Source organism: Pelophylax lessonae (genome assembly GCF_965119305.1).
Source record: "Pelophylax lessonae genome assembly, chromosome: 4".
NCBI classification, from domain to species: domain Eukaryota; kingdom Metazoa; phylum Chordata; class Amphibia; order Anura; family Ranidae; genus Pelophylax; species Pelophylax lessonae.
Window position 1 is genome coordinate 463,948,186 of NC_138771.1, and position 26,502 is coordinate 463,974,687.

The window sequence follows — 26,502 nt, forward strand, 5'->3', positions numbered from 1 at the left end:
ACCCAATGGCGTGGGGAGCCTCTCAGAACGGAAAGCCGCTGTCCTCTTCTGACAGGGAATGCCGTTTGCCAGGGACATTGCACTGCTGAATCGCAGATGCGTCCAGTGAGGTAGCCACCTCACAGCTGCATCCCTGCTGCGAGCAGGGATGGGTCGTTCATAGTGCCAGGGCGAACCATTGCTGAACGCTCGATGGCGGGCTGGGGGTCCATCTGACCCTCTGCCCTGGAGAACCAGGGCGGCCAGTCCGAATCCCAGCACCGCATGATCCATCTTCGTCCGAAGAGTGGACTAAAAACTAAAGCTGACAAAATAAACCGCTATTAAAGTAAGAAAAAACTGACATTTTCAAAGAAAATCAAATAAAAATAAGATAGGCTGAGACTGAAGCCCCAGCACAGGGAAGCCTAACTACTCCTGACGCTAGGCAAATAAAAACTGAGTTGGGAGTGATCACTGCAGGGGGGTATTGACCAGATGGGACAGCCCCCAGGGGTGTGTACATGCAAATGCCTTTTGTTTTTAACTAAGTCTATATGCCTAGCTACTCCTGCGGAGAAGATGACAATACCCATCAGTGATGACTTAGAGGAGGCGGCGACTGTCGGAGGACGTAAGAGAAATAATGTTTTTGGTTTTTTTTTCCCCAGAATTGTCATTCTTTTTTTGTTTATAGCACAAAAAATAAAAATTGCACAGGTGATCAAATACCACCAAAAGAATGCTCCATTTATGGGAAAAAAAAAAAGGACATCAATTTTATTTATTTAGGTACAGCGTCGCATGACTGCGCAATTGTCTGTTAAAGTAACGAGTGCCCAATCGCAAAAAAGGGCCTGGTCATTAAGGGAGAAAATCTTCCAGTCTACAATTGCTTTAACCACTTCCGAAGTCTGTTTTTTTTTTTTCCTTTAAAAATAACAAACGTTACACTTTCCTGCTCTGTTGCAGTGGATTTGCACAGAGCAGCCCGGATCCACCTCTTCTCAGGTCCCTCTTCTGTGATCCTGGCCCCTCCCTCCTGTTCAGTGCCCCCACAGCAAGGGGCTTGGTATGGGGGCACCCGAGCCGAGTCACAGCTCCCTACGTCCATTCAGATACGGAGCCCGGCCTGTTAACCTCTCTTTTCTGATTAGCTGACTGACAGCAGCGGGAGCCAAAGGCGCCACTGCTGTGTTTTAGCCAATCAGGAGGGAGAATCTCAGACGGCTAAAACACTTGTGGACATCGCTGGACAGGGAGAGCCCTCAGGTAAGTGTTGGGGGGCTGCTGCACACAGAAGGTTCTTTTTATCTTAATGCATAGAATGCATTAAGATTAAAAAAAACCTTCCGACTTTACAACTCCTTTAAGGGTGAATGTATGAAGAGGGTCTCGGTCTACGTTTCCCGGTGTATACAGTATATTTCTGAGAATTTTTTTTGTGGTCAGTAAATGTATGTGTCGCTGTTAAAAAAAAAAATCTCAGCAGGGATTATACTTTTCTCGGACTAGAATGGTCTAGGGCAGAAAGTATTAGAGGCCCTGTATTACTCTTTAAAAACGGTTGTATCCCGCTTTTTGACACTTTTACCTACAGGTAAGCCTATAATAAGGCTTACCTGTAGGTACAAATAATATCTCCTAAACCGGCACGGTTTAGGAGATATTTACAGTGCATTCAGCCGCTCGCGCGAGCGGCGCATGCGCTCTGAAGGTCCGGGGGGACCTTCAATTAAGTTGCCGGGAGCTTGCCGGAAAAATCACTCCCGCGCGCATGCGCGGGAGTGACGTCATCGCGGCTCCGGCCAATCAGCGCGCTGGAGCCGTCTCTTCCGGCCAATCAGCGTGCCGGAGCCGCCGAACCTGGAAGAGACGACGAGGGATCATGGCAGCGCCCGCATCGATGTCCGGGGGTCCGTGTCGGGGCTTCGTTTTAAGGTAAGTTAAACATAATGGGCTAGTATGCGATGCATACTAGCTCATTATGCCTTTGTCTTGCAGGTTTTTTTTTTTTTTTTTTTATAGGGTTTACAACCGCTTTAATAAGGAGTGTTTTGGAGTACTGTATTTTAGTATCGTACCCAAATTGTCCGGGGGTCAACAGAAATGTGCTTCAGAAAATAGTTTTCTGCACAGAAAAAAGTGAGCTGTAAACTCACATCTCTAGCAGAAATGTATGACTCTCAATGTCTTGGAAGAGCAGAGAAATTATTTGACGCATTCTATCCTGGTTAACACTTATTTGAATAACTACCATCAGGCAGAGGTTACAAGAATAACGGAATTTTTGTAAAATCTTACCTGTAAAATTCCTTTCTCTGAGTCCTCCGACAGTCGCCGCCTCTTCATATTCGTCACATATGGGGTATTAGACTTTGCTCCGAAGGAGTAGCTAGGCAACAGAATATGTTAACAATAAAGCTTTTAACATATCCCACCCTCAAGGGGTGGTCCCCTCAGTCAATACCCTCCTACTTCCTGCAACCATATCTCAGTTTTAGTGGAATAGCAGTAGAGTATACAACCAAACCCCAAAAGAGGGGCGGGGGCGGCGACTGTCGGAGGACTCAGAGAAAGGAATTTTACAGGTAAGATTTTACAAAAATTCAGTTTTCTCTTATGTCCTCCGACAGTCGCCGCCTCTTCATATTCGTCACATATGGGGACGTCCCAAAGCAGTGTAAACATGAGGGGTGGGAAACGCATCCGCGCCGAAAAGGCAACGCAGTCTCCGCATCAAAGAAAGGAACCTTACCAAAGGAAGGAAACCAGCTGGGCAACAGAAAAAAACAAGTGCTCAACAGGAGCAACAACCCAGGAGAAGACAAAAAACCAGGGGATACAAAAAACTATCCCAACAGCCAGGAGCCCTTAACAAGGGACCCTATGGAACAGCCGCAGTAAGAACCTTGCGGCCAAAGGAAGCATCCGCCGATGCCTGAACATCTACTTTGTAGAATTTTGTGAAAGTGTGCATGGTCGACCAGGTCGCCGCCTTACACACCTGGGCTACAGAAGCCCCATGACGACAGGCCCAAGACGTACTCAAAGATCTAGTAGAGTGCGCCTTCACAGGGACAGGAGGAGCCTTACCCTGCAAAGCATAGGCCTGTTCAATGGTCTGCCTGATCCATTTGGCGATGGTAGAGGCCGAAGCCGCCATGCCCTTCCGAGGACCCTCTGGAAGAACAAGGAGTCAGTCTTACGAAAAGACTCAGTCGATTTAAGGTAAACCCTTATCGCCCGAACAACATCCAGAGAACACAATCTCACCTCCTTCGGATGTTTAGGCTTCGCGCACAGCGAAGGCAAGACAATATCCTCATTAAGATGGAATTCCGAAACTCGTTTCGGAAGAAAAGAAGGATTAGGTCGCAAGACCACCTTATCCAAATGAATAACCAGGTACGGAGACTTGCAGGACAAAGCCGCCAGCTCCGACACTCTGCGAGCCGAAGTGATCGCCACCAAAAAGGCAACCTTTTTGGACAACATAGACAACGAGATCTCCCTGATCTGTTCAAAAGGAGCACGTTGTAACACAGATAGAACGAGATTCAAGTCCCAAGGGGGCAAAGGATCCCTCCTAGGAGGAACCAGATGCCGCACACCCTGAATAAAAGTGCCAACCAAGGAGTTGGAAGCCACGGGACGTTGAAACAGAACGGCCAGCGCAGACACCTGACCCTTTATCGTAGCCAGCGCCAAACGCTGATCAACACCCGTCTGAAGAAAAGACAGCACACGGGAAACCGAGTACGTGCGGGGTGAAAACCCCCTGGACTCACACCAGGCAAAATAGGCCTTCCAAGTACGGTAATAAACCTTCCCCGAGGAAGACTTCCTAGCGTTGATCAAAGTATGAACGACCTCTGGAGAGAGACCCTTCTCCTTCAGGACCTCGGTCTCAACAGCCAGGCTGTCAAAGCCAGCGACTGTAAAGCAGGATGGTAAATCGGTCCCTGAGACAGTAGATCGTCTCGAAGAGGTAGACGCCAAGGGGCGTCGACCGCCAGATTCACGAGGTCTGCGTACCAGGACCGGCGAGGCCAGTCCGGTGCCACAAGAATCACCGTGCTGCGTTCCGAGAGTAACCTGCGAAGGAACCTGGACAGCAACTGAATCGGTGGGAACGCGTACATCAGCCTGTACTGATGCCACGGGGCCACTAACGCGTCTGACGCGTCTGCCCGAGGGTCGCGCGTCCTTGCCACGAACCTTCTCACCTTGTTGTTGAGACGAGACGCGAACAGGTCCACATCTGGAAGACCCCACTTCGCGCACAACATCTGGAAGACAGCCGGGTGAAGAGACCATTCCCCCTGATCCAGGGTCTGGCGACTCAGATAGTCCGCCTGCCAGTACTCCACCCCCGGAATGTGAAACGCCGTTATCGCCGGGACATGAGTCTCGGCCCAAGACAGAATGTCGGCCACTTCTCGAGCCGCCCGGGCACTCCTGGTGCCCCCTTGGTGGTTGATGTAGGCCACCGCCGTGGCATTGTCCGTCTGCACCCGAACCGGGTAGCCCTGCAGCCGGTCCGTCCAGCGATGAAGACAGAGATTTATCGCACGTAATTCCAGAATGTTGATCGGAAGGGAAGACTCTCCCTCCGACCAAGTTCCCTGGGCAGACAGAACGCCCAGAACACCACCCCAGCCCGACAGGCTGGCATCCGTGGTGATCACCGTCCACGAGATAGGACGAAACGACTTGCCCCCGGACACCATCGGGGACTGGAGCCACCACAGAAGGTTTCTTCTGGTGCGATGACAACGAGATCTGAAGATCCAGAGATTGAGGTCGCCCATCCCACTTGGACAGGATCTCCGCTTGGAGACCCCGCGTGTGGAACTGGGCGAAGGGAATCGCCTCGAAGGCCGAGACCATCAATCCCAGACATCTCATGCACGTCCTTAAAGACGAGTGCGGAACGTCCCTGAGGGACCTGACTTCCTCCTGAAGAGTTCTGAGTTTGTCTTCCGGCAGGAAGACCTTCGCTTGTACCGAGTCCAGAATCATTCCCAGGTAGGGAAGACGAACCGACGGACTCAGCGTCGACTTTGGAAAATTTATCGTCCAACCAAACTCCTGTAGAGTTTGCATCGTGACAGACAGGTCCTCCTCCAGACCCTGGCTGGTCGCAGACCGAACCAGGATGTCGTCTAGATACCCCAGGACAGAAATGCCCTGGGCCCTCAACAATGCCAGAACCGGTGCAAGCACCTTGGTGAAGACCCGCGGAGCCGAGGCGAGACCAAAAGGTAACGCCACGAACTGGTAGTGATCCTCCGCAATGGCGAATCGAAGGTACCTCTGGTGACCTTCGAAAATGGGGATGTGAAGGTACGCATCCTTCAAATCGATGGAGGCCATGAATTCCCCCGGAACCAGGGCAGCCACCACCGACCGCAGGGATTCCATGCGGAACTTGCGAACCCGCACAGAGCGGTTCAGAGCCTTCAAGTCCAGAATTGGACGAACCTTGCCCTCCTTCCTGGGCACGGTGAACAGATTGGAATAAAACCCCCGAAATCTGTCCCGATGAGGCACCGGAACCACCATTCCCTGAGCCCTCAGGTCCCGCACCGCCAGGTGCAGGTCCCGCAAACACTCTGGAGACAGTTGAAGATTTGAGGGAAAAAATCTGCTCTCCGGCCGAGAGAGAAACTCGATCTTGTAACCAGATCGAACGATTTCCTGAACCCATCTGTCCCGCACACGGGACAACCAGGGCTGAAGAAAACCGAGCAAGCGTCCCCCCACCCCAAAACTGGGTGAGGGCGCCCCTTCAGGCCGCACTGTTATGGGCTGCAGATCCGGATTGGCCGGACTTCTGTTTACCAGACCAGGGCTTCTTCTGAGAGCCTTGACCTTTGAACGGCTTGCCCTTGTAGTGCGGCCGAAAGGCACGAAAGGACCCCTGAGGGGGCCGAAAATTAGCATGCTTCTTCCCAGAAGCCCCCTTAGCTTTGGGGAAATGGGGCAAGAGAGTGCTCTTACCCCCGGTGATCCCCTTAATCAACACATCCAGGGACTCCCCAAAAAGGCGAGACCCATCATAAGGTAGATTGGCTAAGGTCTTACGTGAAGACTGGTCCACCGACCAACATTTTAACCAAATCAGGCGGCGAGACAACACCGCCACACTGTGCACACGTGCAGCCAACGAAACCAGGTCCAGGTCCGCATCACACAGATACATGACACCCTGGTGGATTTGATCCACCATATCCAGGGTCGCCGGTGAGGCCGAATCGGCCACTAGGACGCGCCTAAGCATCTGCGTCCAACTTGCGATCGCCTGGGCCGCCATGAGAGAAGCAAACAGAGCCTTAAGCATAGAACCCGTAACAGAATAAGTATGACGGGTAAGAGACTCCAGTCTCCTATCCGTGGCGTCACGGAACACCGGGGAATCCTCTGCAGGAATCGCAGTGGCTTTGTTTAAAACCGCAATTGCGTGATCCACTGGGGGTGGCACACACCACCTTTCATCAGTGGAAGGTGAAAAAGGATAACGCAGCTTGAATCTACTTGGTACAGCAAAAGGTTTGCGTAGATTGCGCCATTGTTCCTTAACAGCGCGCTGAAAATCATCATTGCAGGGAAAAACCTGCGGCGTCCTGCGTTTTCTCTGCGTCCCATAAGCCGCCAAGGCGGCGGGGGGACACACCTCATCCTGCAAACGCAGCGTTTGCTTTATGGAAGCAATCAACTCATCCATGATTGCAAGCTCTTCAGGCGAGCCAGGGGGAGAATTATCAACCCCCTCAACATCAGCCTCCACCTCAGACCCTATTAGATCAAGAGAGGAGCAGGACCCCGATAAGGAGGCCCCTGCCATAACAGCCCTATCACCCTCACCCTCAGAATCAGAGGAAAGAGCAACTCTGGGCCTTTTAGTAGATTGAGCAGCCACCAGCATCTGCACCTGAGCAGCAAGGCCAGCCACAATAGTGGCCAAATCCCCCCCTGGGGGGGAGACAGCGGTCCCCTGGCTTTCCACCAAGGCTGTAGGAAATTTTCCCTCCTGAGAGTCCATTGCCCCTGTAATGCCAGACAACAAAGGGTTAACTGCCCCTTTTAAGCAAGCGCGGCAAGCGCAGCCCACCGCACCACACTCAGCACAATAAGACCCCCACAGGGAATATGCAAACTGAACACAGGCAATGGATAGCAAGAACAGAAGGGTAAAACCTGAGGAGACCCTCGCCGCTGCTGCTGCCTCGATCGGTGTTCCAGGAAAGAGGAAGTGATGCTGCCAGGGCGCTCTATGTAAGCCTATGGAGGCTACAAGAAAATGGCCGCCATGCATGTAAAACATGTGGCCGGAGCGGGAGTAGGCAAAATGGCGCCGTTTGGCGCCGAAACCGCCGCTCCACAGTGCAGTAAAAAACACACATTACATTCCAGTATCAGAATACATGTCAGATCGCCGCAGCGATCGCTGTACAGTGCCCAAACATGCCAAAAAACATGCCCCACAGCACACAGCTTCACACACTGATCAGCCTGACACAGACAGTGTCACACATCTCCCCCCCCCCCCCCCCCTGCAGCCCACAGCATGCAGCCGAGAGATAGGGAGACAAGCAGTGTGATTAAAGGCAGGTTACACAGTCCCAGACTGACACCCCCCCCCGACAGACAGGTCCCCACATAAATACACTTACCTCACATGGCGTGGGGAACCCGCACAGGCGAACAAGCCGCTGCACATGAGGCAGGGAGAGTCGCATTCAAGACGCACAAAATGGGGGTTAAGAAACCGCACAGCGTCCAGTGAGGTAGCCACCTCACCAATCATCCCTGCACCGAACAGGGATGGGTCGTTCACTGTGCCAGGAGCGTTACCTGGCTGAACGCTCGAAGGCAGACTGGGAAGCCACTGACCCACGACCTGCGATCAGGGGGATCAGCCCGAGACCCAGTCTGCATCATCCTCTTCGTCCGAAGAACTAACTAATGCTGACAAAAATAACAGCTAAGTAAAGGTAGAGAGAAAACTCAAACAAAATTTTAAAAAGAAGAAAGAGTCTGGGGCAGAAAGCCCCAGCACAGAGAAAGCCAGCCACTCCTGACAAGCTAGACATTAAAACTGAGATATGGTTGCAGGAAGTAGGAGGGTATTGACTGAGGGGACCACCCCTTGAGGGTGGGATATGTTAAAAGCTTTATTGTTAACATATTCTGTTGCCTAGCTACTCCTTCGGAGCAAAGTCTAATACCCCATATGTGACGAATATGAAGAGGCGGCGACTGTCGGAGGACGTAAGAGAAATTAAAGTTAGAACAAATAAGTTTAGAGAGCTTCTTTATTCGGGCTATTGAGGCAATAAATGTAAATGTTAATTCAAGTTAAGTAACACACTGCTATGCGGTGACATGAATGAAGTGTAACTTCGTACACCTCAAATAAAGTTTCTAGAAAAAAAAAAAAAAAAAAAAAAGGAAGCTGTGTGATTCAATAAACGCGCATCCCGCTGCACGTCACTGAACCCCAAAATGACCTTCTGCCCGCACCTTAAAGTGTAACTAAACCCAGATCCTGCATTCACTATATCTGGTCTCCTACAGTACACAGAACATGGAAATACAATTATTTTAGTAAATATAAATGGAGAAATACCTTTTCTCATCAGCTGTATATTGGAATTAAAGCAATCTGGTTACTTGTATCAGTGAGATAGTTTGTAGGAGTAGTTTTCATTTCTCCCACGAATGTCCTATCAGGCTTATTTCTCTGTCTGAACATGTCTGGACAGTGCCCATTGACCCTGTGTTGATCAGATGTACCCCGCTCAAGAAAAAAAAAAAAAAAAAAAAGATCAATCAAGATGTGACACCCCACCAACTGTGTTCTTTTTTAGTTACCGGGGATGGAGGAGGAGGGAGGGACAGAGCTGTCATTTAGGATCTGTATACACGCCCAGATGTGTGATGGTAATACCATGTGACCTGAACAGCTCAGCTAAAACCAGGAAGTGTTCTCTGTGCAAAAGAAATCAAAATGAGCATGTGCAGCTGAACTACACTTACTGTGCTTATCTTATCTGGACTTGTCCAGAGTGAACGTGCAGGAGGGGGAGGATCTGTGCATACAGGATCACACAGTCTTTTTACACAATGCAGAGGATTATTCACTTAGGTTACACAGTGAGTATAACAAGCATGCTATCCCGCATCTATAGACAGGTTTTACTGTTGTGGGTTTAGGAACACTTTAACCCAGGGATCCTCAAACTACAGTCCTCCAGCTGTTATGTGGAACTACACATCCCATGAGGCATTGTAAAACTGACATTCACAGACATGACTAGGCATGATGGGAATTGTAGTTCCTGAACAAGTGGAGGGCCATAGTTTGAAGACCCCTGCTTTAACCGCATCAATACAGAGCACTTTCACCCCCTTCCTGCCCAGGCCAAAATTTTCAGCTTTCAGTGCGGTCACACTTTGAATGACAACTGCGCAATCATGCAACACTGTACCCAAATTAAGTTTTTATCATTTTTGTCACACAAATCGAGCATTTCTGCGTTTACACGTGACCAGCTGTGATTGGACACAGCCGATCACAAGGGTTAGGACAGCGTCATCACGTCTTTACTGAGATAGGACAAAGCGCAATCGCTGCGAGCCCCTGTGATCGCCTTAGACTTGGCCAACGTCATAGGACGTCAGCCCAGAATAAAAGGAGATCCTGCCTGCCGTCATTTTACTATATGGTGGGCGGGAGGGAGTTAAACAACTCCTGTTTAGTTTGCAGGCAAGTGTGAATTGACCCCAGTTACACATGCCCTCTTCAGCAGGAGACGACTGCTTTTGTTTAGGTCTTTTAAGCTGGGCATAGATGGGTAGAATTTTGAATGAAAATTCTTAGGAAAAGAATAATCTAAGAAATATTGTTTGCTTTTCTAATCATTAGTGGTTCAAGTAGATGTTCATTTTCGACCACAGTTATGAAAAATTTAAAGGAGAAGGATAGAAAATTTCTCCCAACAAGAAAATTTTTAAGTGTTCCTTCAGTAAAGTCCATTTTTGTACTAATTTTCCACAGACTTTTCCTAAGAACTTTTGTTAGAAATTCTATCCATCTATGGCCAGCTTTAAACATTTTACATCTCCAGTGTTCTCGGATGGATGTGCAAAGTACAAAATTGGATTTTTCCTACAGCTTACCTGTAAAATCCTTTTCTTGGGAGTACATCACAGGACACAGAGCAGCCATAATAATTACTATCTTGGTTATACGCCACCTATAGGTGAATGGATACTGGCAACTATAGACAGGAAGTCTCTCTATATAACCCCTCCCATACAGGAAGTACCTCAGTTTTGTACCAAGCAATACATTTCCCAGACAAGAGGGGAGGGTCCTCTGTGTCCCGTATGTACTCCAAGAAAATGATTTTACAGGTAATCTTTCTTTAATATACATCACAGGACACAGAGCAGCCATAATAATTACTATCTGGGACCTCCCAAAACAATGCACTTGAGGGGAGGGAAGACACTGAATCTGAAAACCGCCATTAGACTGAAAAGATCTACATAGCTGCCTGCAGCACACTGCGGCCAAATGCAAAATCCTCTCGGGCCCTAATATCCAGCTGATAAAATCTAGTGAATGTATGTACTGAAGACTAAGTAGGGGCCTTGCAAATGTGAGCCATATAAGCTTGATGGCAAACTGCCAATGAAGCACCTACTCTTCTAGTAGAGTGTGCCTTCACCTGAAAAGGTTAAACCTTCCCCTTTTTTTAAACCATTTGCCTGGATAATAACCTGGCGAATCCACAGAGAAATTGTAGACCTAGATATTGCCTGCCCTTTCCCGGGCCATTCTGGCAGCATGAACAAAAGGCCAGTCTTCCAAATCTGAGCTGACATCTTCAAACAGACCTTAAATGCACGTACTACATCGAGAGAATGGAACAACTTTTCCTCTGCTGTTTGAGGATCTGGAAAGAAGGAAGGCAGAGTAATGTCTTCAGTCAAATGAAAAGAGGACACTACTTTGAGCAAAAACCCTGGGTGTGGACATAGAATCACCCTATCTTGATGCAAGATCACAAATGGCTCCTTACAAGAAAGAGCGGCTAATTCGGTCACCCTTCTAGCTGAAGTTACTGCATCCAAAAAGACTAACTTTCTTGTCAGAAGAACCAGAGGAATATGCCAAATGGGCTCAAAGGGTTGTTTCTGTAGGACCACAAGGAATAAATTCAAATCCCAAGGATACAATGGTGGCCTAACTGGCGAAAGCATATGCAGCACCCCTTGTATGAAGGCTCAAACCAGGGAATGCAAAGCAATTGGTCTTTGAAAGAAGACTGATAAGGCTGAAATCTGACCTATACTTGTGCCGAAGGCTAGCTTCACGTAGCAGGTTTTCCAGGCATTGGGCCTGAAATGGGTCTGCCATTGTTACCGGTAACACTTCCAACACATTTAAGTTGAATACCCAGTGTAAGATTGGAAACAATGACCATTCCGGCATCTTTGGTTTGTTTTGTTTATTTAGTAATGGGGATGAGAGAAGGGAATGAGTGGGATGCTCCTCTGGCTTAACTAGGTTTAACTGGGACTCCTTACAGAAAAATGCCTGTTAGCGCTGTCTTGACGCCAGCTGAATGCCGACCAACGCTTCCTGGCACTTGAAGATACTGTTTTGCTGAACTGTGCTAGAACTTCAACTTCAACACACTGGTTAACTCAAAGATCCAGGACTGTAATACACGTGACTCTTGACACTCTGCTTAGGTTATTAGTGCAGTGAACAGCTCCCTCCAGCCCTTCAATGACTGAGGTAGCTACTTGTAACTGCTTGTGCTGCTGCAACTCTCAACACTGCACACGTAACTCTTCAGGGCCCAAACGCTGGTGCCCCCTTTACACTTCAGGGTCCTCTCACTAGGCATCCCCTTTACTGCTAGCTAGCCCCTGGATCCCAGGGAGCTTCACCGGAGTGGTCCCCTTTAAGCTGGGCAGACCCCTAGGGGTAGTTCACAGTACTCACGAACTTGGAATGCTTTCCTGGAACAGAACCCCTCCTCTTTCTCCGCTGGTTCTCGGCACACCGGATCCTCTGCAGCTCAGCTCTCTCTGTACTCTCAGGCAAGCCACCCGATCCTTCTGACAGGAAAAGAGACAGCAGTACTCTGCCTCCTGGGACTCCGCTTCCCTCCAAAGACGCTGCGTCATGCACTCCCCTCAAACCTATACCCACTCCCAGAAACCTCTGTGGCAGAATCTGCCTTCTGGGGTAGATACAGGCCTGAATGTTCCTCTGATTGGGTTTCCTCCACTGCCCAATGAGAATCCTCTCATGGAGCCAGTGGGGAGACTCCCCTCTCAGCAGCCACACCTGGGAGGCATGACAGCCCAGCTGAAAATCATGGCCCTGCTGTTAGGCAGCCAAGGCCCACTATACTTTACCTAGCACCTACCTTGTAGGGTGCTACATTCATATCTACCCCTACTTGCAAGAAAGCTAGAATTCTCCCGATAATATATTTACGAGGATGCCACTTCCTGGCCTCACACTAGGAAATGTAAGACTTCCAGACTCTATAATAAAAGTTCCTAGAGACTGGTTTCCTAGCGTTTTTCACAGAGATTGCAGGACCAGATATACTCCGATCCCTCAAAATCCTGGCTTCAATAGCCAAACCTTCAAATTTAGCGGTTGTAAAGACGGGTGGAATTTAAAGATTGTAAAGCACGGTGGACAACCTTAGAATTGGCGTGTACCAAATAATGTTGCGACTGTAATGCTTACTATGCTCACTAATTACTGACAAAATGAACGAGGTTAATAGTACTTCTTCAGTTCTTATCTGCTTAAGTGAAACCTATAAATGATCGTTTACAAAATTATACGTATTGATATACTGACACCTGAACCTGAAATGTTCTTTGTTTTCTTTTCTGTTTTTGTATACTGTAAAACTCAATAAAAACGTATTGAAAGAATTTGCATGTACCAAATTCTTCTGGGCCAAGCTGGAGCCACCAGGAATACTGGTTTCCCTTCTTCCTGAATCCTGCACAGAAGTCGTGGCAGCAGCTGGACCGGGAGAAAGGCATAGATACCAGGGTGAACTGCTCCCAGGGAGTCTCTAAAGCATCCACTCTGACTGCGAGTGGATCAATGGTCCTGGACACAAATTTGTCAAACTTGTTGTTGAACCTGGACGCCAACAGATCTACGTCCGGAACCCCCCAGCATTGACAAATCAATGCAAAGATCTCAGGATGTAAGGACCATTCCCCTGGAAACATCTGCTGGCGACTCAAAAAGTCTGCCTGCCAGTTCTCCATTCCCAGAATAAAAACCACAAACAGGATAGGATGTGACCCATCTCCTTCTGGGCTGACTCTTGGTGCCCCCCTGATGGTTGATATAGGCCACAGCCGTGGCATTGTCGGCTTGGACCCTGACGGGGCAACCCCTTAGTCTGGTAGTCTGCTTGAATTTCCAGGATATTGATGGGGAAAGCTCCTTTCCAATCAGGACAATTTCTCTTGTACAGTGGCTTCCTCCAGAACTGCTCCCCAGCCAGAGGGACTGGCATTTGTAGTCACCACCTTCCAGACTACTGGAAGAAAGGATTTCCCGCTCTCCAAATTCCTGGCTACCACCACCAACCTAGACTCCGACGTACCCTTGGTGATAAGAGACATGCGACAATCTAGGGCCCAGATCTTTTTGCTCCAGGCTGACAGAATGTTGTTCTGTAATGGATTGCCATGGAATTGGGCATAAGAAACTGCTTTGAATAAGGGCACCATATCCAGATCCTCCCCAAACAGGCGTTCCCCATGAAAGGGAAAGCCAGCTAGTAACTTTTTACACGGCAATTCCACAGACCAAATCTTTAGCCACAGGATTCTACGCATATGAACTGACAGAAAAGCAAAACTGTGACATCTGCTGTATGGAGTACCTAAGAGCATCTACTGCAACACACAAAGCATGAGGTAAATCTGCTAAATCTTCAGCAGACTCCCCCTGAGAAGGAACACTCCTGGTCATCCGCTTAATATGGTATTTCAAAGACTGACAAACTCCTATAACTGCCAATGCCGGTTGAATTGCAGGCCCAGCAGTAGCAAGAAAAAAGCTTTTAGTAAAGATTCCAATTTCTAATCTGCTGGATCTTTAAAAACCTGGGCATTGTCTACAGGTCAGGTTACATTTCTGTTTACAGAAGAAATAGCAGCATCAAATGTAGGCATACTCCATTTCTTTGTGAATTTTTCCTCCATAGGATACAACAGAGAGAACCTTTTGGGAGGATAAAAACCTTATCAGGGTGATCCCAATCAGCATACACTATCTGCTCTAAAAGCAGGTGTGAGGGGAAAAAGAGTAGGCATTTTGTGGAGGGCATAATGAGCCTAATGAAGAAAAAGACTTCAGAAATCTCTAGGGGAGGCAATTTAAATCCAGACCAGACCATTTCAGTGAGACTGAATAAACAATCTCTGGGATTGAGAGGCCGAGAATAGGTCCTCAGAAGTGGAATCCTTAGCTTGGCCTACTAGGTCATTTACAGCTTCTTCTTCCACATCCTCTGCTCAATCATGAACTAAAACAGGGGGTGGCTCAGGTGAGGGGGATCTATCAAGTTTCCTCCCTTCTTGTGATACTAAAGAAATCATGCCAGCAATTTTTCCCTCAAGGCTGGCTAAAGCTGATGCCAAATCCTCCTTAGTGATGTAGGCTGAGAGAAGCACTAGATGTAGCTACTATGCCTTACAACCATAATGGCTCAGATTTGCAAGTCACCTCTGGCCTCTCAGGGGAGGTAACAGGATGCACGGCTAGGATCTTCAAATCCTGACGGTGGTACACTTGTGCACCTTCCCGCTGTGCCCCCCCACTCCTTTTCCAGGAGGACATTGCTTCGGAGAAAACTTGAGGTACTACGTTAGTGTACTCAAAGCTTGTGTCAAGCTGTAACAGCTTATCACACACACAGCACAGTCCCCCCATCAGTAACAGAACCTGTCAGTGACTGCATTCATCACCCACAGTGACTCACGCACCCGTCTCCGCCACTTACTGCACCTGTGCTACGCGCACTTCCTTTCGCCACGTGCGCGCTCACTGCATCACGGACACATCCGCCCTGCTCCACGTGCATGAAAAATAGGGCCGTACTTGCGCACGCGCCCCTGCAGTCCTATAGCATGGCAGGGAATGACCACTGAAGGCGCTCCCTGCAATCTAACCCACAGAGGGTAAGCCGATGCGCGGACGGGATATATTAGATCCGCTGCGCGCCAGGCTTCAGGGGGGTTGGCTTGTGCAGAAAAAAAATGTGAGGCATCTAAAGTATGAATACAACAGCTGAATACACATGCCCTCTAGTGGAGACATAAAAACATGGCATAAAAAAAAGAGGGTCGCATTGCAGGCAATACCCCGCAGTCTTCCTCTACCGAGGCTCAGGTAGCATCCTTTTAGTCTTCCACTTTCGGATAGATCCGATTGCCAATCCCCTTGGATTTTGCAAGATCTTATCTGGGACTGCAGCATAACCTTAAAATATGGAGAGCTTTTCCAACCATGACCATCACCTCTAATACACTGGCGAAAAACTGGGAGGTACTTCCTGTATGGGAGGGGTTATATAGAGGGGGACTTTCTGTCTTTTTAATTGCCAGTGTCTATTCAGCTATAGGTGGCGTATAACCCAGATAGTAATTATTATGGCTGCTCTGTGTCCTGTGATGTATGATAAAGAAAAAATGTTTGCCAATGAAAATAAGTTTATTCAACCACTTACTGCAGTGACTTTGGACCTGATGCTTTGCCACAGTGTCTTCACATCATATGAGTTCACCACAGACATAGTGTTCCACACACGGATCATGCTGTCACCTACTCCAACGGCCAGACATCCAGCAGCCACAGGGGAGAAAGCCAGGCTGTACACAAAGCCACCCAGGGAACTCAATGACCAACAGCAAGAAAGGGAGCCCAGATCCCAACATTTCACCTGCAAATAATCCAAGTTAAAAACAAAAAACATAACAAGACATTCCCATTTATTATTATGCAAAACAAAAAAAAACTATAATTAAAAGTCCACTCAAAACTGATGTTTGCTATTCGAGTGGATACTGTCTGAATTAAATTGCTTAGCAATATATATAACTCAAAGTCAGGGTGAGCGCTCAACCCACATGTACATTCCTTTTGCAGTCATTACAAAGCCCAATAAATCTTGCTTCTTGAGTGACTGGTCTCACTCAATATAGAATGAAATTGTTAAAAGGAGCACAACAATAGCTTGTACAGCCTTCTAAAGACTTTCCTTTTGCAACAGCTAACACATTTCAGGAACTTAATCAGGGTTAAAAGCTAAACAAAGAAAGTACAAAAATCCCATAAAAACTATATAAGAACTATATATGCTAAAAGTGTTTCTATTAAAACTAAAAAAAACACAATTAAGAAGTACAAAATCTTTTTGGGTTTCTCTGAATTTCCTTGCTTCACTCTCCACTTCTTCCCTTCCTGGCGTCAGTTCCACACACTCTCCATTCACAATGCTCTAGCCTAATTTGCCTCTCAACAGCGACCAGCACAAATTTGGGGGGGTTGCTAGTAGGTAGGTTTATTGCTCGGAGGGAATTTTTGTTTGGAGGGAATTTTGGCCTAGAGGGGTGAGCGTGCAGATTAGGGTTTGATATTTAGGAGATGGTTCCATTATTAGACAACTCAGGGCGGTATTCCTACAGTGAATTTTAATAACTGGGAGTCTGTTTTCACGCTGAAAAAGACAAAAGCAGCTTGTAGGGTTTATTTAAAGCAGTATATTGTATCCTTGGGGCATAACAGAAAGGAGCAGATGCACCAGATAAAGCGCTCTACCTTGAATTCGAACATGTCCTACCTCCTAAGACACTAAGCTAAAACATATAGTGTACAACATTACAGAGGGTACCGCCTACAGGGGGAAGAGACATTTTTTTCTTTTGCGCAGTGTTACCCAGGTAGGGGCAGGGCTTATATCCCAGAGGTCTGCCGTGCCCTCCAATAGATCTTTTGTAAATACAGCCACATTGATCGAAATTCAGCCACTCCCTGCTAAACCGGCTGAATTTCAATCCATCCATGGCCAGCTTTAGAGGCACCATCCTTCCCTTATCTCATAGAAAATATGGAGAAATGTGTTAAATGTTTGAGAAATGTATGCTAAAGTGGCTAAGCTATGCGTTGACATCACAGCAAGTCCAAGTATGTTTGAAAAGAAGCAGCCATCATTCTCGGAGATATCGGTCTATCTTCTAAAGCAAATATACCCACTCTCAGGGTTAGTGCAGACAAGTGTAATTTTACTTGCCTCCATTCCATCATAGTTTGTCAACAAACAAATGTTTGAACTTGCATCATTGCACAGAAAACTACGCTATGCTGTACTACTGTGTAATGTTGTTCTGTGTCTTTTTCTGCAAAAATGAAATGGATTACACACAGATCCAAGATACTGCATGCTCAAGAGCCTAGTGGAACAAAACAATGCCCTAAACTAAAAGAAAAGACTTTGATTTGTATTTCACAGTTACAGTTTCTTCAGAACTTACATCTCGATCCATAGATGTAGACAGAAGCAGTTCCCTCCCTTCTTCTGTCACAAGAGAACAAAGATTAAAAACGATTCGGATATGGTTGTGTCCCTCTGAAGAGCCCAAGAGACTCCATTTTTGTTTTCCAGATTTTGCCAGATCCCACAAGAGTAGCTCCCCCCTGGAGATGAAATAGAAAATACTTAAAATTGCTTTATTCAGATAACATATCCTGAAAAAAAAATGGATTTTTGTAAAATCTTACCGTAAAATCCTTTTCTCTTGGCTCATTGACAGACGTAGTCCTCGGTGATACAGCACCTTCGGGTTATGTTGCCTCCACAGGAGTAGGACTAGACAGGAAATAAAATGCTCTGGCCACACCCTAGGGGCAGTCCCCGAGGGTATATCCTCTCTCTCTCTGCCACAGCAAATCAGTTATGTCACGAAAGCAGTGTTTAGAGAATTTAACCCAACCCAACTCAAAAACAGAGGGGCGGGTACTACGTCTGTCAATGAGCTAAGAGAAAAGGATTTTACGGTAAGATTTTACAAAAATCCATTTTTCTCTATCGCTCATTGACAGACGTAGTCCTCGGTGATACAGCACCTTCGGGACGTCCCAGAGCAGTATCACAAATGAGGGGTGGGAAAATGGAAATCAAATCCAAATCTAGAAGGCCCAACCGGTGCCAACTAGAAGTTTACAATGCTCATCCTTAATGATGAGACTCAACAAAAAAAAATTTTCAAACAGAAAAAAACCCTCGAGGTAGACCACCGGTCTCCTCAAATTGCGGCCTGCAAAACCTTGCGGCCAAATGAGGCATCCGCCGATGCCATGACATCAATTTTATAAAATTTTGTAAAGGTATGTACCGACGACCAGGTGGCCGCCTTACATACCTGGACCACTGACGCCTGATGGCGAAAGGCCCAGGAAGTACTGAGCGCTCGAGTGGAGTGCGCCCTAACAGGGAACAGAGGACTCTGACCCTTAATAGAATAAGCCTGTACCACCGTCTGTCTAATCCATTTGGCAATAGTCGCGGCAGATGCAGGCAACCCCTTTCTGGGGCCATCCGTGATCACAAAAAGTGAATCCGTCTTACGGAACGATTCCGTAGCCTTCAGGTATACCCTGATTGCCCGAACCACATCCAAGGAATGCAACGCATGTTCCCGGTGATGATTGGGCTGAGGACACAAGGAAGGTAGTACAATATCTTCATTCAGATGAAAATCTGAAACCAACTTAGGAAGAAAGGATGGCTTAGGATGGAATACTACCTTATCCCTATGAATCACCAAGTATGGGGACTGGCATGATAAAGCAGCCAGTTCTGACACCCTGCGTGCAGAAGTGATAGCCACCAAGAAGGCCACCTTCTGGGATAAAGTAAGCAAGGGAATCTCCCTGATGTTTTTCTAAAAGGAGGTTTCTGTAGAACCGACAAAACCAAATTAAGATCCCAGGGCGGTAAGGGCGCGCGGACTGGTGGAGCCAGGTGCCGCACCCTCTGGATGAAATTCCGCACCAAGGACTTGGTAGCTAAAGGTTTCTGAAAGAAGATTGCTAATGCTGAAACTTGACCCTTGATGGTGGCTCAAGGCTAGCTTCTGCTCAACCCCTTTTTGCAAAAAGGCCAATATTCGAGTCACCGAATAGATACGTGGAGGAAATCCTAAAGATTCGCACCACGCGATATAAGTCTTCCATGTGTGATAATAGACCTTGCTGGAAGTCGCTTTCCTTGCTTTAATAAGGGTAGGAATGACTGAAGCTGACAACCCTCTGTCCTTCAGTACTTGGGTCTCAATGGCCAGGCCATTAAAACCAGCGACTGTAAAGCACAATGGTAGATTGGTCCTCGAGACCGCAGATACTCCCTGAGACGCAGTTCCCACGGAACGTCCGCGACTAGCAAGTCCAAGTCGACCAGGCCGGCTTGACGAGGCCAGCCTAGAATTCCTAGGACCACTGGCACTGACGGGATTTGAACCAGGCGTCCCTAGAGCTATCTGGCCCCGACCATCCGACAAAGTCTGGTCGTTTTCTGTTCCCACACATTTATCCGACACCTGATTCCTATCTGGAACGGTGATCTCCCCTGGTTGAATCTCAGGGACCGAAGTCACCCGGCTAGAGGCTTCTTGGTCTGTCTGGTCAACCAGATCCGATTCCTGTGGGGAATTGAGACTAATCTTAGGAAAAGGTAAAGGAAAAGATCTATTCAGGGAACGGTGACTACCGCTCCCTGTAGTACTTAAACGTTGGAAGGGAAGAATCGCACCGGTAGTAGTAGTCGATGCTCGATCTAATGTCCTGAATACCGGTGAAAACGTCCCCCCACCCTCAACCCGGGTGGGGGCGCACCTTCAGGCTGTGTAATCCTTTGCTTCAGGTTTGGCTGAGTCGGTCCTCTGTTTGTCCGACCAGCCTTTCTTGAACCCTCCTGGAGGAGTCTTGCCTTTCCCGCTTGTTCCAGCCGGGCGTGCAAACCCTTTATGGGCGGTGAAGAAAGGTCCTCGCTTGTTGCGAGGTCCCTTAGCTTTAGCAGCCTGTGGCAAGAAAGTGCTCTTGCCCCCAGTGGCATCCTTAATAATTTCATCTAGGGTGGCCCCAAAAAGGCGATTCCCTTGAAAGGGGAGATTCGTTAAGGTCTTTTTGGAACCTAGGTCAGCTGACCAGCATTTTAACCACAGCACACGTCTGAGGATTACCGCTGACATAGATGCATGCCCTAATAGGGGGGTAGCATCCAAGGCTGCGTCACAGACAAACTGTAGCCCTTGTATAATCTGTTCCATCAAATCAGATGTTCCCTGGGGGATATCTTTTCCCCTTAGGTCTTGGCGTACCAATCTCGCCCATTCCGTTAGTGTCTGGGAAACTAGACCAATAACAATTACTGGTCTAAATGCTGACCCTATCAGGGAGAAGATAGTGCGGGACTCCGCTTCCACCTATCGATCCCCCGGATCCTTAAAGGACGAAGTGTCCTCCACTGGGATAACCATGGCTTTATTCAGCCTGGAAATAGGTGGATCCACCACTGGTGGTACCGTCCATTTCTTAATGAGGGATTCCTCAAACGGATAGCGTCTAGCAATACGCTTGGAAATAGTAAAGGTACGCTTAGAATGCTCCCATTCTCCTTTAATTTTATTACCAAAACACTTGGGTACAGGAAAAACCTTCACCGTTTTGATGAGCTTGTTAGTACCAAAGGGAATCTCTGTTTCAGTTACCTCTGCCGGTAAAACCTCAAGTCTTAAGGTTTCCCGCACCGCCACAACTAGTGCGTCCACCAATGCTTCTTCCTGAATTATGGTGGAAGAATGAACGTCCTCCTCACTGTCTGAGGGAGCTTTACCTGAGATAACAGCCCTTGCAGAGGGACCTGCAGCTGCAGTGACCGTCTCTGAATCTGAGTCAGAGGTGTCAGATATTATAGGGGTAGGCGGGGGTCGCTTTCTTGACCCCCGTCCCTGACAGGCCGCCTCCACCCGAGCCACCATAGACTCCAAAACTGCTGTAAATGCATCCATACTCTGTGCACCGGCGGGTCCCGTGGCCCCCTCAAGGGAAACAGGTGGGGGTATTTGTGTGGCAGGGTCCATGATTATTCCAGTAACTACTCGGAAAATACAATCCAAACTTAAATAAAAAAACTTTTTTTTTTTTTCAGACCCCCAGCGCCACAAAAGCCCCTCAGTGTTACCTGCTAGGGATCCCTATCGATCGAGAGAGAGAGAGATAGACCCCCAGGCTCACCACTTGATGCTCAGAGTTCACTGCAACAGGTTACAGCGCTGTCTTCACAAACAGGAAGTCTTTTGGCTGGCTGCCCAGGAAGAAAGGAGGCGGCTCCGCCCCTCTGCACGCCTTCCGGCGCCTCCCCTAGCTCCACAAGGTGTTTGGGTCACCTTAAACATGGCCGCCCCCATGCTGGAGACACGAGGCTACGCCAAAATGGCGGCCTTGTGCGATCTAGCAAACAATGGCGGCGGTTGTACCGAATAGCGGCGTGACTGCAGAGCATCACAACACCTTCTCTACATGGGGATTTAGCTTGGTCGGCGGTACCGGACCCTGGCGGAACGCATGGCCGTCGGAAGGCCTGCTATTGCTGGAGACTTGACCTGGAAAGCAGTCTACATGTCCGTGGCTTCTGACTGGTAGGATACTTATATTATCACAGTAAGATTCCCATACTGCCACTGATTACAATCTTTTAACATGTTTACAATTAGATTGTCAGCTCCCAAACCAAGCCTCCTGGCTTTTTGCACATAAAAATCACACTCAAAATAGGGGGATCTGTGCCATGTTATAGGATAGAGGGGAACTCATCCTTACCATACAGAGAGGGGCCCGCGTTCACCACAAGACCCGTCAGGGGAAAGGGGGAACATACTACTCACCATACCGGAACCAGGCGGGCACCAACTCCTGACAGTACCCCTCTCCACCGGGGCGGGAGGGCTGTCGACCAATACGGACGCCGTGACTCATGGTCCTTGGCGTTTCAGCGAGACGTTTAACTCGCGGGGTCAGTCCCTCCAGTGGGACTATGTCGCGGCCGACCCAGCGCAGAGCTATGGCCTGCACGCGCTCGTAGGCTGAACTGGGGTGACCACCGGATCTCAACATCCAGCCCGTTGCCCAGTTCAGCTTTCTTGCTTGAAGATCTCACAGGAACACTGGAGAAAAAAAAGCTGTCTAAAAAATCTTAAGAAAAAAATCCTGCCAGGACCGAAGATCCCAGCAAGGTATCTAGGTCCTTACTCCTGACTAGACAGAAAAAAACTGATTTGCTGTGGCAGAGAGAGAGAGGATATACCCTCGGGGACTGCCCCTAGGGTGTGGCCAGAGCATTTTATTTCCTGTCTAGTCCTACTCCTGTGGAGGCAACATAACCCGAAGGTGCTGTATCACCGAGGACTACGTCTGTCAATGAGCGATAGAGAAAGAAGTGCTCTTCCTGATATGTGACTGTGCCTAGGCTTGTGCGTACAGCCTTAAGTTGTAAAGACTAGTACACACAGGCCGAATGTCAGGTGACATTGGCCGGTTCAGTAGAAACTATCTGACATGCGGCACTGTGTATGGCAGCCGGTCCGACAGAAGTTGACCATTTGGCTGGCTTCTGATTGATAAGCATGCATGCTGGAAAAGCAGCAGTCGACCGACTCCCGATCAGCGCTCTCAGCCTCAGTGTTCTAGCAGGCGGGGGGTGGGGGATGGGCCGTTCCCCGTCAGAAAACAATAGAACATCAGGGGAGATCACTGCACTAACATTAGATAGTTGAATAAAAGAAAATAAAAAATCTAGTGGTGTGTATGAGGCTTTAATCCTGCTGTCTGAAATGTACTGCTACCTGACTGCTTGTCTCACCAGATTTGGAGCGAGATTTGTCGATATCACTACTGTGCTGTTTTCCCAATAACTCTTAATGTCTATATTGCCAATTGCAACCAACCAATGGGTAGGCAACCATGGCACTAAAGCACACCTCAGCTGTTGTGGAACTACAAGTTCCATGAAGCACTGCAAGACTTACAGCCACTGACATGACTCTCAGGGGCAGAGGGATGATGGCATTTGTAGTTTTACACAGCTGGAGTGCAGATGTTTTCTACCCTATTTCTGTTCATCTTCCACAGAAAGTTAGGTATTAAAAAGGAAGCGTCTAATTTTTGTTGACAACCACCATTTTCTTTAAAGTAGAACTACAATCTTAAAAAAAAAAAAAAAAAAAGAAGAAAAAAAAAAAAAAAAAAAACACATTTCTGGCACAAATATGCAGTTCAGTGTACATTCACAGCATGCCTTTTGTTAACAGGATGAATTCACTCCGTGTGCATGCTCAGGAGTTAGGTCATCCTGCCCCAGCCAATCAAGATGACCAAAGATGCCAAACTTGGAAGTAAATCAGGCAAAGGCAATGAGGGAGATTGCGGCTATTGCATCGCTGGAAGAGGCGCTTAAGCAAAAAAGTCCCCTATAATGCTGTACATATATGAACACTATGGCAAAAGCCCTGGGAACTAGCTGACCCAACTTAGGGCATTTTCATTTTTACAACTTTGGATAGTTCTGTGATTACCTCAGTCATTTTATCATTAACAATGCGTTTTCTTCAAACCAGTTAAAAATGCTTGCCTTATGTTTCACGGCTAGTAGAGCAGGAGCTATACATCAATTTCCTTGCTGAATCAGAGAAGCTGCTATGGCTCACACTAGTGCTGATTTTGTGTCCCCAGCCACGGTGTGCTCTTTGACATTCACAAAGCACAGCTTGTGATGATGTCGTGGCCTTTGCTGCCTCATAGTTTTTGACTAATTGTAAAGCCCAATTGAACCTCCAGTTTAAATCAGCTAAATAAATTCCGGGTGCATCAAAACAAAAAACTGTTAAAATGTCATAAGCGTCAGGCGCACAAGATGTTTTTTTCCTTCCCTGAAAGCCTATGCTCCAGGGCAAGAAAAGGCAGGATTAAAAATGCGCCTAAAGCCACGTTTTGAACACCTCTTTTATGATGCACCTGGAATTAAAGAAAGAACACCGTTAATTAATGAAGGGAAGAGGTACACACATCATGCTATACAAAACTATGAAATGAAGTCTGGTGTTAGCAAAACCAGTGAAACGGTTAGTAAAAAAATTGACCAGTGTTACACACAATGTGTTCCATGAAAAAAAAAAAAAAGATCCTTCAGAAAGATCTATTTACTACTAACCCAAAACAACTGGACAGTAACTGAGTGGGATGTCCATGTGGCCAGTAGAGTGTCAGCCATAGGCGCTCCTTGATGGTTGGATCAATGCCACCTCCACGGCGCTTCAAATAGGGCAACTTTAGTGTGGAAACAGCTAGAAACACAACAGAGAAAACAGTAACAGGAAGCGATTAGACATCTCTCCAATATCATAAATTGCAACAAAAAAAAATATTATGTCAGGGATTTTCATTGTTCCCTACTCTATCTAATACAAAAAATGTTTGGCAGCTACCCTCATGTCTTGTCCTATAGTCATAAGAACAGGAAGAAATCTAAAAAGTCTTCTTCACAAAGTAATTCCAGGCAACAATAAAAACTTGGTGTTAAAGGGAGGAGAGTGCCAAGAGCAGAATGTATAATTTTTAGATTTAACTCTCTTCAGACTATTATAAAAAGCCAATGAGATTCCAGGGCTTTTAAGGGCACCCTTCCTCGTGACTTTGAATGGTTTAAAAAATATTTACTAGACTGATCAAACTGGGGGGTCCTGAAGGTTATTTAGAATGAGCTTTCTAGACTGCAGTTAAGGTTTTTTTTTAAATAAGGAAAACTGAAGCAGCCACAACATTTTAGAACTGGTAAGCTGCAATTCATTGTTCTTGAGTATTTTTAATAAATATTTTAGAAAGTATAGATTTTCATTCTGCTCTGCACTATTAAATTTTGCTGACAGATGCATTCTCGCTCACCTGCAGTGTGTTTTAACATGGCATCAGTCATTTAAGTGATCTTGTAGCAGTTGAACAATTCTTACATGCCTTTAGTCATAGTTTCCTATAAGAGTCACTTACAGTCTCTAGTTACACAGCAGTGATCTTTTAAAATGCCTTGTAGCATGTCCCAAATCACTCCCTTGCAACACGGCAGCAGTAAACTTGGTTTTTGGGTAATATCTGGTGGTTTAACTGCTGCGTTTCAGTCACCTTTTTTTGTAAAGGTGACTTTGAAAATGGCTGTTGTTGCAAGTATGAGTGGCATTCAGATCAACAGAACAGCTCCCAGGAGCCACTGGTATTCTATAAAGCGACATCCTATGCTAAAGAATGAAGAAACCTAGTATACAGTAACACAGTTTGTAGTTTGATAATCAAGGCCATTTTGTCTGTAACAGCTATGTTGGTATAGCATGCTTTTTAATCTTTGTTTTAATAGGAGTCTAATGACAATCAGCTGCAAACAACTTTAATGCATCAGTCTTAGTATGCAGAAGTCCTGCGCACATTTATGGTTTGCATAACAATGCAGTAAGGTATGCCAGTCCCTGGGAGCCCACCTTTTCCTGTAGAGGAATTCCATACACGGATAGTCTGATCTTTGCTGCCTGAGGCCAGGTAGCAGCCCTTGTTCTCAGTCTCTGGCAGGAGGTCTCCATTGGCTGCATTCTGCTCGGCTGCTGATGAAAAGAAAGAACACAGGCTCAGGATGGGATCCAGCACAGAGGGCACAGAGCACAGACATGTATGGAGCTGGACTTTTTATTTACCGAATTAAAAAAAAAACACAATAGGTGTTAGATGTCTTTAGTGTTTAGAATAAAGCTATTGATTGAATTAAAGGAAAAATATTCTGTATTTGCAGTAACACGTTGTGAAGGATTTTTGTACACCCAAAAATGGGATTTTTGACTTACTGTAAAATCCATTTCTCTGATGTTCATGGATAGACACAGCTCCTGATCTTAATAACCATTGGGTTATACTGCCCCCTACAGGAGTAGGACACTAGGCAGAAAAATAATCTGGCTATGCCTATGGGCAGTCCCAGGGGGTATACTCCCTTTCCCTGCTATAGGTACCCCATTTTGTTACAAGTAGTGTCAGAAGAATTATAACTCCACAGATGGGTGGGTGCTGTGTCCGTCAATGAAAATCAGAGAAATGGATTTTACGTCAAGTCATAAATCCCATTTTCTCTTTCAATCATGAAGGACACAGCTCCTGATCTTCATAACCATTGGGACGTTCCAAAGCAGTGTTAAACATGAGGGGTGGGAACAGTGAAAAAAATCCCCAGGCTAAACAGTAGCCAACCAGGCAACAGGAGCTCAACCAAAACAACTGGAGCCCACCTGAAAAAAAACAATACACCCTCAAAGAGGCTCACGTCCTCTAAACAGCAGCCTACAAAACCTTGCAGCCAA

At 47.1% G+C, this 26,502-nt stretch overlaps 1 protein-coding gene across 2 annotated transcripts in view; it reads right to left on the minus strand.

The window, feature by feature from the left end:
* Nucleotides 1-26,502, minus strand: part of GEMIN5 (gem nuclear organelle associated protein 5) — a 197,877-nt gene that overhangs the window by 127,339 nt on the left and 44,036 nt on the right. The window contains exons 6-9 of one of the 2 annotated variants that reach the window (XM_082256099.1): nucleotides 25,636-25,755; nucleotides 24,321-24,453; nucleotides 17,590-17,752; nucleotides 15,786-15,998 (exon numbers count right to left, since the gene is read on the minus strand). In XM_082256099.1, the coding sequence (XP_082112225.1) occupies nucleotides 15,786-15,998; nucleotides 17,590-17,752; nucleotides 24,321-24,453; nucleotides 25,636-25,755 (629 nt within the window). The remainder of the gene's footprint in view (nucleotides 1-15,785; nucleotides 15,999-17,589; nucleotides 17,753-24,320; nucleotides 24,454-25,635; nucleotides 25,756-26,502) is intronic. The other variant, XM_082256098.1, reaches the window with a different exon arrangement.